The sequence below is a fragment of the Periophthalmus magnuspinnatus genome, chromosome 4, assembly GCF_009829125.3.
Source record: "Periophthalmus magnuspinnatus isolate fPerMag1 chromosome 4, fPerMag1.2.pri, whole genome shotgun sequence".
NCBI classification, from domain to species: domain Eukaryota; kingdom Metazoa; phylum Chordata; class Actinopteri; order Gobiiformes; family Gobiidae; genus Periophthalmus; species Periophthalmus magnuspinnatus.
This window is the reverse complement of record NC_047129.1, coordinates 28,432,830-28,453,128: the sequence shown is the minus strand read 5'-3', so window position 1 is coordinate 28,453,128 and position 20,299 is coordinate 28,432,830. Positions and strand designations below refer to the sequence as shown.

The 20,299-nt window shown below is 37.1% G+C and overlaps 1 protein-coding gene across 1 annotated transcript; it reads right to left on the bottom strand.

The window, feature by feature from the left end:
* Positions 1-8,258: 8,258 nt before the first annotated feature.
* Positions 8,259-13,672, bottom strand: LOC117369732 (actin-related protein 2/3 complex subunit 5-A-like). Its single transcript, XM_055221426.1, has 4 exons — positions 13,478-13,672; positions 12,793-12,876; positions 12,508-12,684; positions 8,259-11,420 (listed from the first exon to the last, which is right to left on the bottom strand). Exons 1-4 carry the CDS (start codon positions 13,604-13,606, stop codon positions 11,358-11,360), a joined length of 453 nt encoding a protein of 150 aa, XP_055077401.1. The 5' UTR covers positions 13,607-13,672; the 3' UTR covers positions 8,259-11,357.
* Positions 13,673-20,299: the final 6,627 nt, after the last annotated feature.

Below are 20,299 nucleotides of genomic sequence, written 5' to 3'. Positions count from 1 at the left end.
ACGTTGGAAATCTGGTATTTTCAAAGAATAGACACAAAAATGATAAAAAAAAAACGAAGTCATATCTGAAGGAGCGGTGCAATAAACACAAATGTTCAGTTAATTTCATATTGTCAACATGCAGCTTTTGTCACTTGTAGAATTACTCAGCTCGGGGAGAGGAAACAAAACTTTTACTCAAATATAACACTCAAGAAGGAGTGAAAGTATTCTGTCTGCAAACTCCTCTGAGAAGTACAATTTTATGAGCAGTACTTGAGTCACTTTATCCAAGAACCTCCCACCGACTGCAATACACACAGAAGATATAATTATGACTCTAAAATAAATGAATTATCTCCATCAGTGGAAAGATTTGACCTCAAAAGCTACAGAAAACAAACTAGCTAACGGAGCAGACTTCCTGGTTTTCTGCACTTGTTTAGATGAAGTTGTTGTGGACTTGTACGCTGGAGTTTGTCAAGTGAAGTTAAGATGTCTGTGTCGTCCAGGCCTCAGTCGTCCAGGTCTGATCCATAGCAAACAACAAAGTTAAATCTGTCAACTGGACAAATCTTGTAGGAGTGAAGTGAGTGAGGAGTGAGCGAAACGTCTTCACTCCTAAAGGATTTCTCTAGTTGACAGATTTAACTTCGTTGTTTGCTAAGTGAAGTTAACACTCCTTTTTTCAAGAGGCTGCACCCATTGTCGTAATGTAGAAATCATTGAACAAACAGTCTGGACTTGGATTTGGTTTAGTCTCACTGATTTCAGACCGTTTGTGTGTCTTTTCCGCACAAACAGACTTACCTGGGGTCATTTCTGTTTCTGGTTTCGGGTTTGAACAAACTCAACTCAATGTTAATACGACTAAATGTGCATTGCGGAACTTTGCTAACTCATTGCCCCCATAAAAATACCTTTTACCTTTTTTGTTATATTCCACACTATAGCACAGGGGCGTCAAACTAATTTTCAGCAAGGGCCACATCTGTAACTGTAAGATAAATGTCACTACGTTTTTGTCATAGTTCTACCTGTTTGCTTGTTTTCGTTCCTCAGTCCGGCTCCGTTTTTCAGCCTGTTCCGGCCCTTCTTTTGTTACCTCCCTGGTTTCCCAGCAGCTGCCTCTCATTGTGCTTATCAGCTCAGGGTAGCCTATATATACTGCTTCTGTTCAGTTAGTTCTTGCTAGATTGTTGACTAGACAAGAGCAACTTTCAAGCTCCTCTGATATACTCTGTTGTTTGCATTTCTGCAATTCTGTACCTGCATTTATATCTGTTGGAGTTACCTGTTCCTGAGTTTATTGGTCCAGCCTGTTTCCCCATTTGAATTCCCAGTGTGGAAGAGCTTTTCGTTGACATTAAATAAGGCTTTATTCCTCAGTTGTTTAGTCCCTGATTTAGCATATTCTGAATGACCTGCTTAAAGGACACTTTCTGTTGTAGTTTGAGACATTTGACGGTTCACTTCGTGTTGCATTTGAGTCCAGTTTACCGGTGTGACAGTTTCAATCTTGTTAATTAACCGTTTCTATATTTATTACTTATTCAAGTTACAAATATTGCATGTGGATTTGCATACACATGAATAAAATGGCTGTTTAACTGTGTATCTCCTGATAAACTGACATTTTAAGACAGTCAAACCTTTTAATTTACTTTGTTGCGGGCCACATAAAATGACGTGGCGGGCCGCATTTGGCACATGGGCCTTGAGTTTGACACATGTGCTATAGCGTTATGTATTATCTCTATATTTAGCATTTATTTAATTTTGGAGGTGTTTTTGTTTCTCAAAAATACCTTGAAAACATGTGATTTTCCTGATGGTGGCAACACTTGAGCACTAGCATCTCCATGACAACCAGGTGCATAGTTACATGGGCCGCCTTTAATATTTAGCGTGCTTACTGGTAACTACATTTCGAACTATTAAGTATATTTTAGATTTTTTTTTTGTGTTATAGACAATATACACAATCTTCTAATCTTGCACCATGTCTTCTATACAACTTAGTATTATCTTAATTTTAACAATTTAAAACTAAATATAATAGCTTTTGAATAGAAAAAATCCTCAAAATGGTGCCATATAACAGGAAACTGAAACAAATGAATAGGTTGCGTCCATAATCCATGGGTTTTTTAGAATGATGAGAAATTATCAATGTTGCCATAGCGATTAACAATTTAAAACTAAATATTATATCTTTTCACTGGAAAAAAGTCCTCAAAATGGGGCCATATAACAAGAAACTGAAATAAATGAATTGGTAACTCAGTATTATCTTAATGTAGAGATATTTTTGGAAACTTTTCTCAATTTTTGCAATTTTCCAAACTTTTGTGCAAGTCCAACGCATTATTTTGCAGTATTTTCTTTTCTTGCCAACTATAATTTCAACAAAATACTCCCTTAAATGCATCATGAGGACTATTATTTAGCGATGTTACAAATAGACTTTATAATCACTTGGGAAACATGTCTGGCAGCTCGTCTTTGTCTTCTTCCACACTGTTTAGAAAATCCTGTGTGTCCTTTCCTATTTGTATTTTGTGTGTTATTTATAGCTGCAGTGTTTGCCTGAAAAACACCAGAATTTGGACAAAAACCTGCAATTTTTCTATTTCGGTGCCACTTCGCTTGGCTGTGGCTGAGTTCATGCAAATATGGCCCCCAAAAATACAGCGTGTAATTTCTGTAAGTGATAAAAACCTACATAGAAACTTCGGGGCGTGTTAAACATCCGCGCTGTTCTATTCCCAGGCACATTGAAAGCAGCTATTTATATTTTGGTACATGTAAAGTCAGCTCTGGTAAAAGCGAGCGAGTGGTGCGTACATAGTTTTTATTCTTCCTCGCTCTAAGCTCACGCACAGCTGTGGAAACAAAACCGTGATATATCTGGGGATTCTCAAACACATGCTCGATTCAACCTCCCACCACGAAGACAAACAGGATTATTGTACAGACCAAACTGTGAATTTTACACATTTTTAAAGTCAAGCTACGTCTCCGGCGCAATTTTATGTTATGCGTTTTTCACACACGTGTTCTAATGTTTCAGTGTTTGCAGGAGGTAATATCAACCGCTGCTCTTAAACTCACTGACCTCCTGAGCAGAATTCAGTGTTTTTATCCATGGATTTTAAGAATGAGGAGGAATTAGGAGCGTTCCCATAGCGATTAACAATTTAAAACTAATTATTATATCTTCTGAATAGAAAAAAGTCCTCAAAATGGCGTCATATCACAAGAAACTTAAACCAATGAAAGGGCTACGTTCATAATCCATGGGTTTTTCAGAATGATGAGAAATTAGCAATGTTGTCATAGCGATTAACAATTTAAAACTAATTATTGTATCTTTTGAATGGCAAAAAAGTCCTCAAAATGACACCATATAACAGGAAACTGAAACAAATTAATTGGTTGTGTTCGTAATCCATGGGTTTAAGAATGATGAGAAATTAGGAGCGTTGTCATAGCGATTAACAGTTTAAAACTAAATATTATATCTTTTGAATAGAAAAAAAGTCCTCAAAATGGCGTCATATAACAGGAAACTTAAACCAATGAATAGGCTGTGTTCATAATCCATGGGTTTTTCAGAATGATGAGAAATTAGGAACGTTGTCATAGCGATTAACAATTCAAAAGTTAGTATTGTATCTTTGGACTGGAAAAAAAGTCCTCAAAATGGCACCGTATAACAGGAAACTTAAACAAATAAATAGGCTGCATTCATAATTCATGGGTTTCAGAATGATGGGAAATTAGGAACGTTGCCATAGAGATTAACCATTTAAAACTAAACATATCTTTTGAATGGCAAAAAAGTCCTCAAAATGGCACAGTATAACAGGAAACTGAAACAAATTTAATGGTTCGTAATCCATGGGTTTCAGAATGATGACAAATTAGGAGCATTGCCATAGCGATTGACAATTTTAAACTAAATATTATATCTTCTGAATGGAAAAAAGTCCTCAAAATGGCGCCATATTATGTCCTTCCTTTCAGTTGACAGCAATCACATGTTGAATAATGGCTCCACTTTCTGATTGTGAAAAAAATCTTTTCATAATTTCACTTTTGTTTTGTTTTATGCTGACAGCGACAACATTGAACCTCAGACTAGTTTCTCTTTCACGTGAATAGGTTCAGTAATTACAGAGATATTAACCGTAAACCAGGTCGACTTATCTACAATCTGACAGTTAAACTCCAACATGGCAACACAGAAGTCTAATTTTTACATTTTGTATTTGTCGTAGTTGTTAGATTAATTGTGCATTGGACGCTTCAATATGACTTTAAAATGACATAGTCAGGTCTCTATTGCAATAGTTTTAGTCGAGTCATTTTCTGCGATTCTTGCATAAGGTGATAAAAGAGCAAGTCTGCAGACAGAAACCACCGTCACCACAGCACTGCACAGTCAGAGCGTCACACTCATGAACAAACTAATAGAAAACACTGGAGCCATCGTATTTAAAAGAGCTGTTATCAGAACTTTAGTTATTATTTTACTACTTAGGCTGCGTTCACACTTGTACTCACAAGTGAATCTAGTTTTTGTAAGTACAGTAAAAGTACAGATATCGGGCAAAAAAATATTCAAGTTAAAGTAACATATGAAAAAACTACTTGAGTAAAATCAGTGCCTGAGTAAAAGTTAAAAGTGTTTACCACAGATTTTCATTTCTAATAAAGCTTCAAATAGTGTAGTGTTTTTGATAAAGATTTGCTGTTACTGTTGTTGAAACAAATGAATTGATATTTTTTTATTAGCTGTTTTTATTGGAATATTTTTATTCGCTCAAATTATGATTTGTGTTACAGATTTGTGTTGAATTTTGATGACAACAGAAACAATGGAACAGATAATAAAAAGTAATAAAATATATTTTTACTTTTCAGTCCAGTTCAAAAATGGAGTGAAGTAGAAAGTACAGATAACTGCTCTTTTCCATGCAACATTGTGTTCAGTGTCTTCTTGCAGGAAAGTTGGAGTGGTTGTCATGTTTTTGACCACGCCATTAACCATGCATTTCAGTAAACATGGGGTTAGAGGACATACAAGGCAAAATATCATTAGAATGGGCATGATCATTGTTAAAATCCAAGACAGCCAGTCTTGGCTCCAGGACTCAAGCCACGAAAGCCATGAGGTGTTTGTCTGTCTTGGGGGCTGATTGGAGTCTTGCATGTGTTTAATAATGTCTGTGATATTGTTAAATTCATCTGGGATGTGGAAGCAGCAGGAAGCATTGATTAGTTTACATACACCACCTTTTTCAGTCAGCAGAATATCCAGTGCAAGTCAGTGCTGTATGACTGCCGTTCTGATGGCAGCCATTTCTGCATTTACTAGTGGACCTTCCTGCAGTGGCTGCTGTGTATCCACGTCGCTCTTTCAGCAGTGTGTGTTGTCAGGAGGACTTGGAAGGGACCTTGCCAGCGTCTGGAACACCAGTGCTTCTTCCGCAGGTCTTTTAGCATCACCCAGTCACCAGGTTGGAAGTTGTGGACGTGTTTGGATGCAGGAGTTGGAAGGGCTGTTTTCACCTGTTGAGAAATGAGAGAGAGAGTGGAAGACAAGTTTTTGCAATATTGTAACATATCATCTTCACATAATCCAGTGGAGAGGAACCCTAGGGGTTCGGTGAGTCAGTCTCAGGGGGCACCCGTCTCATATAATTTGTGGACTGCGAGCGTATCCAGAAGCCGGCCGTGTCCTAATTTGACAAATGCACCATTCCTAAACATTCTTTGTAACTTTGAATTTTTTCAAATTTTTTCACAGACATTTTTCTCTTTTTTTCTCATTTCAGACTCAATGTCACGTAATTTGCTTTCAAATGCTTGCAAATTCTTTAATCTCAAGGTACCCCCTATGGGAAAGCCATATTCTGCAGCCCATTCATGCAAATATTTAACACTTTTATCCCCATACTTTTCTTTCATGATATCTACAATTGGGCTTTCTGAAGGTGCACTCTCCTTTGACTTTGTGCTTCCCATTTTATAGATGTATTTTACAGACGTCTGCGGCTGCCTTAATTAATTCAGCTCCTGTTTTCTTGTCTCAGGACTTTCGCCTGGATACTGCTACCCCCCTTTTTTTTCTTTTTAATGCTGGACAGTAGTATTGCTGATAATGTGTCTCTTTATAATAAATACAAAGTGCTGGTGAATGCATGTACTTTATTGGAGCTCCTCTCTCCTCCTCCTCTCAGGGCCTGGTTGGAGGGCCTCAGGCGGAGTTGGGTGGATGTCTCAATGAGGTTGTAGGGTGTAGGTCTCCCTGTAGGTGGTGCTGTAGAGCGCAGCCTCCACTGGGAACCTGACCTGGGTCTGTCCAACACAAATGTGTAACATGAATCATGGATTAAAACAGACTCCTGGAATCAAACTAAAGCAGAACTGTATCAGAATCAAACCAGGTCTACATCATACACTGCACTAGATTTTACTACAGAGAAATATTCCTGTAAATAACTTTATGTCGTTAAGGTAGGGGGCAGGGTTTATATCACCTGGTCCAGTCAGGGCGGGTAGGGGGCGGATGTTCACACCGTACGCCTCAGAGTAGGTGGTGCTGTAGTAAGAGCTCTGCAGATTAACAGAGCCAATTTAGTACGACTGAAGAAGTCAGAATAAACTCTGTCCAAACATTTTAAACATTTCTATTAATATTTATTCAGTTAAATATGTTTTGTTTTGCTCAAAAATCCCTTGAAAAACTGTCTCTCTATAATCCTGTCTTTGTCTCCCAGAGAAAAATTAGACGAGCTGATTCTGAGCCACAGACTAAGGAGAGGACGTTACACAGATTTTAGCTTTTCCTGTCACGATAACACATTTTTAAGTGATATATTGCTTAAGTAAATACAGACAATAAACAAAAATATTGAAACCAAAACATAAAGCAGAATTATCCACAAAAATCTATTTGAAATGTCCAAAATTGTAAAAAAAAAAAAAATAAATAAAACTGCTATGTTTATAATGTGTCACAGTTCTGTTTTGCCCTTTGACCTCGTTACCTTGGCGACAGGCGCAGTGTAGATGAATCGTTTGTGAGTGAGATGTTGGATTTGTATATACTTTTGTAATACTCTTCACAGGACTTAGATATATCTGCTGGGTTATCTATAATAACTCCATTAATGGATAGTTTGTTTATGCTTTTTTTAGTTTGTCTTTGTTTTTCTAATTTAAAGAAGTAACTAGAATTTTGTTCGCCCTCTTCTAACCATTTTACTTTTGAGAGTATAAAAGCACCTTTAGCTTTGTTCACATACAGCTTATCCAGTTTTAACTGAAGTGTTAGTAGTTTGGCTTGTTCAGCTTCAGATAATTTTCTGGTAAGACAGAGGATAAGGTGATTGAGTGTAGTGATTAAATCATTCTCTTCTTTTTTCTTCTCTTTTTTAAGTTTTGGTCCAGTTTCCATAAGTATTTTTCTCAGTTTAAATTTTAACAATTCCCAATTTTTTGATATTCCCCTTCCAATTCAGCTACATACTGCAGTATTCTGAGATTTTGTTCTTTACAAGTTCACATATATTTTCATTTAATAACAAAGTGTTATTTAATTTCCAGTTGGCTGGACATCTACGAGATTCATTGCTTGTTGAAAAATGTATGGTAAGTGTAATTATTCTGTGATCTGTTAGAGGCGTCGGAATGATCTCTGTAAGTGTGAAAGTGATTCAGAAACAAGCCACAAATCTATTCTGGATTGTAACGTACCAGATCTGTTTTTCCAGGTGAATTCTCAATTATGAGGATTATTTGTTCTCCAAATATCAATTAGCCTCTTTCATTTATGAACTCAAAAAGATATAGGTTAAAAAGATGCACAATAACTTTTAAATGGAGGGTATGCCACCTGCTCATGTCCTACTTTGCCTGGAATGTTCCATAATCTGGTATTAAACTTGTGTCTGTATCCATGGAGACAAGCAGGTTAAAAGGTTAGATCTCTGGAGAGCGGCATTATTATTTATTATAATTATTAATAATTATTATTAATTTATTTTTTCATTATTATTATTATTATTTTAGCAAACACCTGTTATTGACCTGTTATTTAATGTCATACTGTGGAACCTTCCAAGCAAAGCAATAACATCCCACCAAAAAAGTTACATATTGCACCTTTAAAATTACATTACATACATAAGACTTAAAAATGTTGAAATGTGTGTGTTATCTGTTATGTTTGAAGGTCCTGGGTTAAGAATGAATTCATCAAAACACTTCCAATTTTATCATCAGCATCTTGCTTTTTTATTTTAATCAAAAAGCAAAACATAAAAATTAGGGGTTTTTTTATAAGGCAATTGTCCATAAGTCATAAACAATTCACATTGTCTTTTCAGTCAAAGCAAAAATGATATTAGACCAGAAATTCACAAAACAAAACTGTTATTTTAGTATTCAAGTCACCACTGCAATTCAAAAACACATCTATATACTGTCTTCATTATAGATTTAAACACGTCTCAAAACAGCAGTGGGTGATATTAACAAATCAAATAATTGTATTATTTTTATTACAGACATTTAGGCCTGTCACGATAACACATTTCATTTTGAAGCATGAAATGTTGCTACAGAAAAATATAGCAATAAACGATAATATTGAAACTACTTTATGCCACAGACACAAAGCAGCAGAATCACAGTGAACCAATTTTGAAATAAACAGCAGCCTTAAAAGGCCTGAGCTGCAATAAATACACAGAATTAAGCAATAATTAGCTGTAGAAGTTAGGGTTAGGGTGAGGTCTTATCATTTTACAACTAAATAATAATACAAATCTCTGCATTATTGAAAAGAAAATATACATATGATGAATATTGAGCCCAAAGATGCACTGTCCCAACTATGATACAGAACTAAAAGTCGATATAGTAATTACCGTGACAGGCCTACAGACAATATACCGGTACTCAGTCTAATTTGCATATATCCAAAACAAGAACAACAATGTAAGTTTATCAACACCTCACCCATCTCCATCTCAAAGCACGTTTAAATAGTTTGAGATGATAACATAAAAACACAAAGTGATTCATAAAAACTAAATGCCCAATATCAAAAAGTTAAAGAAGCAAAACCCAAACATATTACACATTTAACTAATACTAATTAATACATTACTTCAATCATATGAAATAATTATTTGGCAACATACATTTATACATCCTCATGAGGCAGGCGTTGCAGTTCAGGTTTCTTCCTTCAATACTTGTGTGGTTGAAAATGTACGTAAAATAACACTGATTTTTAAGCTTAAAAATAATGTTTTTAATATGAAAATGTACTGAGAAATGTATTGGATTTGATAAAAGGCAGGATTTGACCAACTTAATGCGTATTATTAACATTTTGGGCAAAGACAGTTTATTCTATTTTACAATTAGGGGTGGGTGATATTTTTTATTTAATCATTATTATTATTATTCCAATGACAATATTAAAGTATTCCAACAGAAATGTGCAAAAAACGTAATGGATTCAGGGTCAAGTGACACACAAAATGAGAACTGACCAAAAAAATGATATACCAAAGTGCACACGTGCCACTTTAAAACCCTTGTTTGGAAAATTACAGCCATTTTCTGTTCACATACACTTGATAACGTTATAATTACGTGTATCTCTAAAAGAACAATGGTGATTTAAGACCATTTTCAATACGTCTCCCACCTCTATTTGTGATTAAATATTTTCAACCGTCTCAATTATTATGACAAAGTTAGATCACTTTTCTTGAACTTCCACGTGCGATGAACAGAACGGTGCCCACAGCAGAAAGGCCGTGTGGATGTAAAGTGGCGGGATTAGGCCATTGGTGGGTAATAATAATCCTAAACGGGGCCAGACAGTGCGGATGAATGAATAAATGAACAGAGAGATGCATCCCCCTCCCCCCTTTGTGTGTGTGTGTGTGTGTGTGTATGTATGTGCGTGTGAGACATCAACAAAAGCTAAAGGCTAAAGGCAAAATGTGGAATCCTTGAGTTGTCAGCGTTCCTACAGAAATATTCTAACTTTTGAATGATGAGAAGTCCTCAAAATGGCACCTACAAACAGCAATCCATGAATCACAATAACATTAGAGCCAGTACGTGATATATATTTTTTCCTAGTTCAGCTGATTTCCTTTTACTCCATACACTAAATGAAAAAAGTGTTAAATGAGTGTCTAGGTCATATAATTTACAAGGTTGTGCTTTTGCTCGTAAGTAATGAAACCTCACACGTTTTCAGCTACAGAGGTCAAATTAATCCTCTTTCCCTTTCATTACAGAATCATATTTCAACATGGAAGTTAATATTTGGATCATAAGTCATAATTTTGAGTAGTTTTAACAGGTTGCTATCATTTTTTCTATTTAATCTTAAATCTTATATCTCATCTTATATAATTATTAATTTGGTATCTATTCCAAACCAATCATTTCAACTGAATGCCTATAGACAGCAACAATCAAGGTGAATTGTTCAAATTATAAACATGAAAGGTTATTGCCAAAATGCAGCGGTGGGAGAAGTACTCAATTTTGTTACTTAAGTAAAATTACAGAGACGAAGGCAAAAAAAATACTCAAGTAAAAGTAAAAGTATCACATGAAAAAAATCGTTAAAAAAAATGTATTTTCCGGAATATAAGTCGCACCCTCAGCCAAACTATGAAAAAAGTGTGACTTATAGCCCAGAAAATACTTCAGTAAAACTATTAAAGTACCTAAAAATTTACTTAAAGAGTAAAAAGTAAAAGTATTTCACGCAGATTTTGAGATTTAATAAAGCTTCAAACGTAGTCATTTTGATAAAGATTTGTGCTGGATTTTGTTCAACAGAAACAACTGAACCAATTGGGTTTTTTTTCTGGCTGTTTTGTTCGCTCAAATTATGAACAAGATAAAAAATAAACCCTAAGCCTTTTCAGCAGGTCTCAAACAATAATAAAAAAAACTTTTACTCTTCAGTCCTGTTCAAAAATGTAGTGGAGTTAGTATAAAGTACAGATACCATTTCTCAAATATAGTGAAGTATGAAGTAATAAAAAAATGTAATAGAATACTGCAATAAAACATGAGTATTTAGCCAGAGGGAACGATAAACAGAACAACTATTAGTAAAATGAGTGTTGGAGATGGTTTACTGTAGCACCCTGTAGTAATAAAGTGAAATAGGCTGTATTCAGTTATAGGAGTGAACCGTACTAAACCCGGATTATACTTGCACTCAGCAGCAGCTTTCATTGGGGTAAAAGGTTGCCGTTGTCCATCTGGTTGAGTGAATACACGCGCGCTGCTCTCATCGTGTGACGTTAAGTGCTCCTGCTTTAGACCGTCTTCCTGGCTGTGAGTACCCTGACGATGCTGCCCACTCCACCCACTGCCAGAGCCTACGGGAAAAAAACAGTAGAGAAGAAATGATGTTAAAAAAATGTTAAATAATGTTGTATTTTAGCGAAGCAGAAAAATACGATATATAGTATTTTCCTGATCTATGTGACAATGTTGTTTCCTCATCAAAAACAGACCTGGAGTTGTGTTTTTTTGTTTAACACACAAACCCTGAATATTTAGGTTGTGTTCTTCTCTCAAACTGAAAACACTCTGTTCCACCTTGTGATGTCATCGTGTGGTAATATAAAAAGTGCTCCACTGTGTTTTTAAACACCTTCACTAGAATCATTTGGATAATTTCAAGCCTGAAACTGACAATCTCTGAACTAAAGGTAAAAGGTAACTTGAAAAATACAACTTCATGACATCACAAGGTGGAAAAGAGAATTTGGAGCTTTGGAGATGTAAACAGACAAATAATAAAGGATTACTCAAACATGTAGATGAAACAAAACACAACTCTGGGTATGTTTTTGAGGAGGTAACAACATTATAATATGACTTTGTGCACTATGTAACTTTTGTTGTAGGGGGTTTGGCACTTGCTTATTTCCAAGGAAATGTTATCGCTTTACCTAGAATGTTCCAATGTGTGACATTAAGCCCTTCGATGCCACCAACCCTGCTCACAGTAAGAATGGACATTTTTTCATGGTATTTTAGCAATAAAAACACCTGTAACTGAATAAATCTGAGATAGATTTGTTTAATCCTATACTGTGGAACATTCCTGGCAAAGCAACAACATCTCGATGGAGAAAAGCAGACGGTGGTCTTGCACCAATCAAAGTTAAGATTACTCAAACATGTCTGTAAGAAACCCAGCTCTAGGTTTGTGACAAAACAACATGGAAATGGATTCTGAAAATGGATTCATTGGACCATGTAGGAATTGTGTCAGAGACAGACAGTATTAACCAGAAGTGAAACTGCCAGTGACCTAAATGTGATGAAGGCTTGAGGGCCAAAAATAAAATAGTCTGTAAGCAGCATTTTACCGTCAGGCAAAGTTAGTCATGCCTTAATAAAACACAGTAGAATACACATATTTAAAATACGTGAAAACAAAGTTAATACTTTTACCTTTTCGTGCCACTGGAGCAGGACGGCGCTGCTGTTTTCTGACGGCTTCTCGAAGCCTTTGTAGATGTATTTCATGAGCAGGTCTACACTGTTTCTGTCCAGAGACTGAACTCCTTTCTCTATGTCGCTGCTCTTAAACGCTGTGAGCACTTTAAGAACCAAACCCTCGGCTCGATCCTGGTGGGAAGGGAATAAAACATTTTAAATTAAAATCACAAATAATTCCCGAATATGTTGCATGGTAATATTTATAAGTTTAAATGTATTTTATTAAGAATTTCTCACCTTGACGTTCTGGTTCTTTGTGTTGATTGGTGGGTTCTTCAAAACTGCGTGCAGGGCCTCTATTAGATTCCCCGTGCCACAAAGGTTAAAGGTTAAACTGACAAAAACTTAAACCATCCAGATCATATATTTTCAAAAATAAAACACACACACAATCGTTCCACAGTATGGCATTAAACTCATCTACCATATATTCAATGAGTTATATTGCTGCAAATTCCTTGAAAAACAATGTATTCTTACTATCACCTCTCCACAGATCTTAACTGTAACTTGTCTCCATGGAGCTATGGATGTTTAAAACCGTACTATTAGAACATTCCAGACAAAACAAAACAGATGGCACCAGAAAAGTTACATAGTGCACTTTTAGGGCATTTTTAGTTATAAATCTCTGGACACTCTTCTATATTGGCCTAGATTTTGTAGGTAAGTAGCCTCTGCAGGGGTCTCTCTACAAACCAGCTTCCATGGCTGAACAGGGACGAAAACAGACTTTTATAACAGCTAGATTTAGAGCATTAGAGTAAGAAAAGTCTTGATATGTGTCTGTTAGGCAGGATTTAGGAGCTAGGCCACTGCAGACACACTCATTCATACACTTAATAACACTACACAGCCCTGGATCCTCGTGTGAGCTGTGACAGGCTGATTCTTGTCATTGTAAAGGATATTGTCTGATAAGAGAGTCCACCTCCGCCTCGTCTGGACCCAGCTGGTTCTCTGCTCCGTCCTCTTCATCCACGAATTTGTTTTCATCGTACTCGTCCACGTCCACCCTCCGGAAGCGCGCAGACGTGGGCTGTTTAGACATTATAACCCGACAATCTGGATGTATTTAGGCTGTGTAAAAAGGTAAATCGATCAAATTCAAGTGCCCTGCCTTTAAAAGCGTCTGTTGTTCTTTGATCCCGGGGCTGTGTTGTGTCAAACACCGGGGCCAGCAGCTTCCTCCTCTCCTCTGTGCGCTCTGAGGGACTTCCGGGATTTTGGCGCATGCGCAGTGGACACAACTAGGAGCGTAGTTCTATTATTTACCGCTAGAGGGAGCAACGGCATAAGAAATGTGCTTACCCTGAAAAGACTACTCAATAATGTGAAGCGTGTTGTGTTTTTACTGTTTAAAAAAGGTACTGCAGTCACAATTAAACCTGAGTTATCAATGCCTTAACCTGGAGATAGGGCACGTACAAGTTTTTCTCATTATCAGTACAGGACATGCCTCACATTGAAGCTCAAAAACTCCACAATTCACTCACTGAGCTACAGAGGCTGCACTAGCACTGATTAATGATGAGGCTGCAGGTGCTGGGGTTTAGGTAGTGAGGATTCAGGTCAGAGAGAAGTATTTTAAGTTTAAACCGAGTGAATTATATAGAAACTGTAATGTTTATATAGACAAAAGCAGTAAACAGCTATGCCCTGCCAGTAATCAGATACCCAGCTGACCAAAGGAGGAGATACAGATCACAGATGTTAAGACACAAAAGCTCCTGACCATGCATGGAGGGTTCTATCCCAAATTCAGCACCCTGAGACTCTACGTGAGCTGTAAGGAAGGAGGCCGAGGACTAGTGCAGGGTGTAAGATGCTGCAGGGAAAGCATACATGGAGCGGCAAAACCAAGTGGCGGACATAGTGTACAGAAACATCTCTGCAGTGTACGGACTGGAAACCCCGAGGTCAAGGTGGGAAACACCTCCAAAGGTAGTGGAGAATGATTGAGCCAAGATCCTGTGGGACTTCCAGATACAGACTGACAGAATGGTGATGGCGAAACATCCGGACATTGTGGTGGTGGATAAATAACAGACATTGCAGTGGACATTGCAGTATCAAGTGGGGAACACTAGAAAAGTGCAGTACTAGGAACAGCAAAGATACTGTACAGAACCCTCAAGCTCCAAGACCACCTGCGAAGAGCGAGGATGAGATTTTTTTTAGTTTCTAGTTTTTCATGTTCCCTTTTCCTGATGTCGGCTTTGCTCTTTATCCGCCACCACAGTGTCTGGTTGGTTCACCATCACCTTTCTGTCAGTCTGAGGAGGAGCTAGTGGAAGTGTCTGGGGTGGGGAAGGTCATTGAGTTGCTTGCATTGCTTCGTCCCTGCTGCTGACCCTGTGATAAATGAAGAAAATGGATGGATATTGAGAAACATACTATGCAGAGTGATAAATATATGTTTATTTTTAGCCTGTTTTAAATGTATTTCTTATTATTATGAATGATTACTTTTATTTCTTGTGTAGTCATTTGAATGTAAAAAGAAATACTTAACTGGGCATGTTTTGCATAAGGATATTTTTAGACCACATTCTACTATATTAATAACTACTATTACAAACACAGTGCTTATTTCTACAACAGACTAAACAAAGCAGGGCCTCTTTGTGTGAAACTGGTTTACATCACCTCTCACTTGCATCACTGTACAAGCATTTGGATCTTGCTATGATAGTATCCCATTTTTATCCTCCTCTTTATCTCTCGTCTGTTTCCTGACTCCCTCCTAATAGTCCGTGTTTCACCTCATGCATCTCTTACAAGTGGGTGGTCTGCATGCATGTGTTTCCCTCCGTCGTCCCGTGTGACGTATGGGCCCGAGCTGCGTCACTTTCTCAGCAAAGGAAGCGCCAACAATCTTTCCAGACATTTTACACTTAAGGTCTAACTACAAAAAAGTGCCGCAGAGCTGAGTCAGGCCCTGGACAGTAGGATTTTTTTCCAGTTACAGAAACTATGGAAAACAGAAAAACAAAATTGCCAAGATTACTGTAACTAACGTCAAAATTCCTTTTTTCCGGGAAGCTTGACTAAAAATGAGGCATATTAAAGTTGCACCGTGTAACTTTTCTGGTAAAGGATTTCGCTTAGGATTTTCCACAGTAGAGCATTGTGTTTTTTTTACCTTGAAAAACATGCACTCTTTCATTGAGCGGGTTTGCCTCTCCACAGATCTGACCTGTAACTCAGCATGGTCTTTATGCAGAAAGCTACGTCTGTTGATACTAGGGAATCTTCAAGGCAAAACTGTAACATCTCCACACTGCACCTCAAACATGTTTTATAACTGGAATGTATAATTTCCGGATCTTTGAGTTCAGATTTCCGACTCAGTGCCGTTGGGAATGAAAGGATAACATTGTGTCCCTGTTTGCCGGCCTCCTGATCCTCCTACACACAGACATATAGACTCTGCATATTTGGTCTATATCACATTCACAGACAGGCAGACGGTCACTCTTCAAATCTGAGGATAATTTACGGGATACAATAAATGAAAAGACACTCCTTTACTGTAAGTGAAGTCTGAGCCTATATGAAACACGACGTCCTAAAGAAATGTTATAAATCTTTGCAATATACCGTGAAGGAATGTAATGAGGTAAAAGTACCGGTAGTAAAGTACTGCACTTAAGTAAAGCACAGATGTAATGTGTACAAATGCATGCTTGAGTACATTTTTAAGTACAGTAGATACTTTTACTTTACTACATCTGAGAGCAGGTGTCTACTTTCTACTTCACTACATTTTTGAACAGGAAAAGTAAAAGTATTTTTTATTATTGTTTGAAACCTGCTGAAAAAGTTGAGGAGCAAACTAAAATAAGCAAATAAAAACAGCAGGAAAAAACTATTGATTTGATTCTATTGAACAAAAATCTGCATAAATCTGTATCAAAATCACTACACTGTACTTGGACTTACTTTATTTTCCAGACTGTAATTTGCACGTCTTTTCAGTTTGGCCAGGGGTGCGACTTATACTCAGATGCGACTTATACGTGAGATGATTAAAATATATAACTTCACATCTTCATTATTGCCACATCTGGGAAAAGACTGAACAAAAATACCCCCTAAAAGAAAATTGTATTGTGTCAGAGTCTGATGCCACGCAGAAGAGGAAGCAGCACTTTTTCTACCTCCGGAGTTGGAGGAGTTGTTTAGAAGTGAGTGAAAGGATTGAGTTGTCTTGAGTGCTTTAGTTTATCTGATTAACTGTTAATGTCTCACGTTAACACACCAGACACTTACTCAGTTCTGTCTCTGCTTCATGTAGCTGAATAAATATAAATGTTATGTTCAGCCTGTTGTCTATTTTATTGTTTTTATTTTAACTTCCCTTTAAAGATAAAATGCCTGTTCTTGGTTTCGGGTTTTGTAAAATAAATTTACCCCAAAAATGTGGGGTTTTTTTCTTCATTATTATGCATTTTTTGGGTGGTGTGACTTTTACTCTGGAGAGACTTATAGTAACAAAACTGAGTACTTCTACCACTGGCGATGTATAACTTTTTATATTGATGCCTTGTACTTTTACAGGTTCTACAAAATCTCTCAAAAAACACATTTTATCCATTATGCTTCCCTCCAATGCACGATATAAATAAAACATCCTGTAGAAATGTAGAACAAATGAGATACTAGTGGTGGATGAAATACTCAATGTTGTTACTTAAGTAAAAGTACAAATACAGGGGCAAAAGATTACTGGAATAAAGTGAAAGCATCACATGAAAAACCTTAAGTAAAAGTATTTATAGTATAGAACCTGTATAAAAATGTACTTTAAAGGTAGAAACAAGAATTGCATCAGATGTAGTGATTGTGGTGAAATAATATTACTCAAGTAGAAGTACAAAGTAGTGGCCAAAGAAATGACTGAAGTGAGAGTGAAAAAGTACTGCTCAAGTAAAAGTAAAAAGTCAGTACATAAGTTACATCTGACTGATAATTTCAAGTTAATGTAAAGTGATGCATTAAATCTATATAAAAGTATAAATGTTCAAAGCTTTTATCACATGGAGACTTACTCACAGTGGGAAGAGTAACCAAAACTTTCACTCAATAAAAATTTTACTGTGAAGGAGTTGAAACATGCTGCTAGAAAAGTGCTCTGCAAAGTATACAGTTTGTTTAAAAAGCTACTCAAGTCAAAGTAATTGAGTAGGTGTAACTGAGTACTACCCTCTCTGCTTGTGTCCTTCCTCCGTCTCCTCCTCAGACCTAAACATCTCGTATTGTCTTTAAGTTGTTAATTGTCTGGGCCTGTCTCTGCCCCGCCTGTGTCTGACTCAGCTGATGGGAGCAGAGGATCACACCAGAGGGTTACGTGCAACTCACAAATGAGAGATTTCAATAAGACGTCCTCGGGTTGTGTTCACTGCAGGGAAAGTCATTATGCACATAACTGCTTCTAAATGAGTGAAATCTTCTGCTAATTGTCATATTTGATTTGGAGCCAGTTTTTGTAATTACTTTGCCACACCTATGTAATATTCAATGTATTTTTTTTTTTTTACAGTGCAAGGACTGAACAAAACAGTTGATTTAAAGGTCCTAGAGTTCTCAAAATTGACTTGTGAGCTTTAAGTCATGTTATAATGCTGTTACCTCCTCACAAACATATCTGGAGTTGTGTTTTGTTTCATTCACACATGTTTGACTAACACTTTATTATTAGTCTGTACATCTCCAAAGCTCAAAACGCTCTGTTCCATCTTGTGAATGAAGCAGTAGTTTTCATGTTAACAGCTGCTTTTATATTTAGTTCAGTGGAAACAGGCAATTCCAGGGCTGAAATGATCCAAATGATTCTAGTGAAGGTGTGTGGAGTTTAAAAACACTGTGGAGCACTTCCTGTATTACCCCATGACATCACAAGGTGGGACGGAGTGTTTTCTGCTTGAGAAATGCAGGATTTATGTGTTAAACATGTGTGAAGGAAATGAAACTCAACTCCAGGTCTGTTTTTGATGAAGAAACAACATTATAACATCTGAAAACAGCCCAATACGGGCCCTGTAACCAATAGAAAATTATAAAATCAAACAGTAAATTAGTATTACATGTTTACCTGAAAAATATACATGTATCTTTGATTGGATGAGTGTTAATAAACCAAAAAGTTGATCCCTTCTCCAATCATTGTATTGACTACTGTTGTGCTCTTTGGCAAGACACTTTACCCACCTTTTAAGAATCTCATGTGTGAGTGAGTGGCTGTAGTGATCAGAATAAATAAGACATACAACGATAGAAAACTTTTGTAAAATAGTCAATTTCTATGTAAAACTAAAACATTATTATTACTCCAAAGACATTTCTGAGGTGATGTATATTTTGTCTTGGTTTGGTAAAAACACGACCCACATAAGGACATAGGACAAGATCGCGGATACAAGCGGCCGAAATGAGTTTCCTCTGCAGGGTGGCCGGGTGCTCCCTCAGAGACAGAATGAGGAGCTCAGTCACACGGGAGGAGCTCGGAGTAGAGCAGCTGCTCCTACACGTCCATGCCTCCTGGACGTCTCCCTAGGGAGGTGTTCTGGGCATGTCCCACCAGGAGGAGGCTCCGGGGAAGACCCAGGACACGCTGAAGGGACTATGTCTCTAGTCTGGCCTTTGAATGTCTTGGGGTCCCACTGGAGGAGCTGGACGACGTGTCTGGGGTGAGGGAAGTCTGGGAGTCCCTGCTCAGACTGTTGCCCCCACGACCCAACCCCAGATAAGAGGAAGAAAATGGATAGATGGATGGACAACCCAAATAAAGGAAGAAAGTACATTTATTTCTATATTTGAACCAAATCGATCTAATATTGCTGCCAGTACATTTTGGATGTTAACTCTGCTCCCACTACTTGTCTCATTATAATGAAAAATATGAAAAAATACATTTTTATATTAGTTTATTTTTGGGCTAAAAATATATATATATTTTTCCCAATTTTTAAATGGGTACTTAAATACTTTTACTTAAGTCAATTTTTTCATGTGATACTTACACTTTTACTCGAGTAACTTTTTACCTCTGTATCTGTACTTTTACTTATGTAACAAACCTGAGCACTGCTCCACTCAGCTGCACCCGGCCGTGTGCCAGGACCCTCCGTGCCAAAGAAGAGTCCCGACATCTCCACAAAGTCTCCCTTGGGTGCATAATTAGTGGCGTCTGTAGGTTCGAGTGGGGAGTGTGCACTTCAGCAGGTGTTGAAGCAGGTCTCAGTGTGGGTGGTGAAACTTTCTCCAGGGACATTTTTAGTTTAGTTTCCTGCAGCACAAAAGGCATATTTGAGGTTCACTGGATGATAGAGTGTGGAATGCATGAGCGCTTTTATTATATGGTGCTGCATTATGGTAAACAGACCTAAATGAGACCATAAATATGATGTTTCACATATGGAGCTGTTTTTTCTAATCATTTATACATGTTTGAGTAAATGTTTGTTAGTTCTATGCAGGTTAATACTGCTCAGTTCCACTTAAGCCCTTTTTCTCCATATACGTACCTCTGATTTTACAGCAGTCATAACAGTCATAAAAAGCCATGAAATTCCAATACAAAAATGAAAAAAACAAACAAAAAACCTTTAATTTTCCAGAAAAGCATAACAAATACTTTGCTAGAACAGAGTTGGTAAATGTATGGAACCAATTATATTCAAAATTAGAACATAAGGGTCATTTGCTCATCAATATAAGAAAACTACCGGTATATTCAAAT

Bases quoted from the DNA above. Each gene is read 5' to 3' on its own strand.
- LOC117369732 (XM_055221426.1), bottom strand. From the start codon at position 13,606: ATGTCTAAACAGCCCACGTCTGCGCGCTTCCGGAGGGTGGACGTGGAC. The intron at 12,877-13,477 runs CTTATCAGACAA...TTAACCTTTAAC, and splicing joins ACGAGGCGGAGGTGGACTCT to CTTTGTGGCACGGGGAATCT. The intron at 11,421-12,507 runs GTAAAAGTATTA...TTTTTCCCGTAG, and splicing joins TGCTCCAGTGGCACGAAAAG to GCTCTGGCAGTGGGTGGAGT.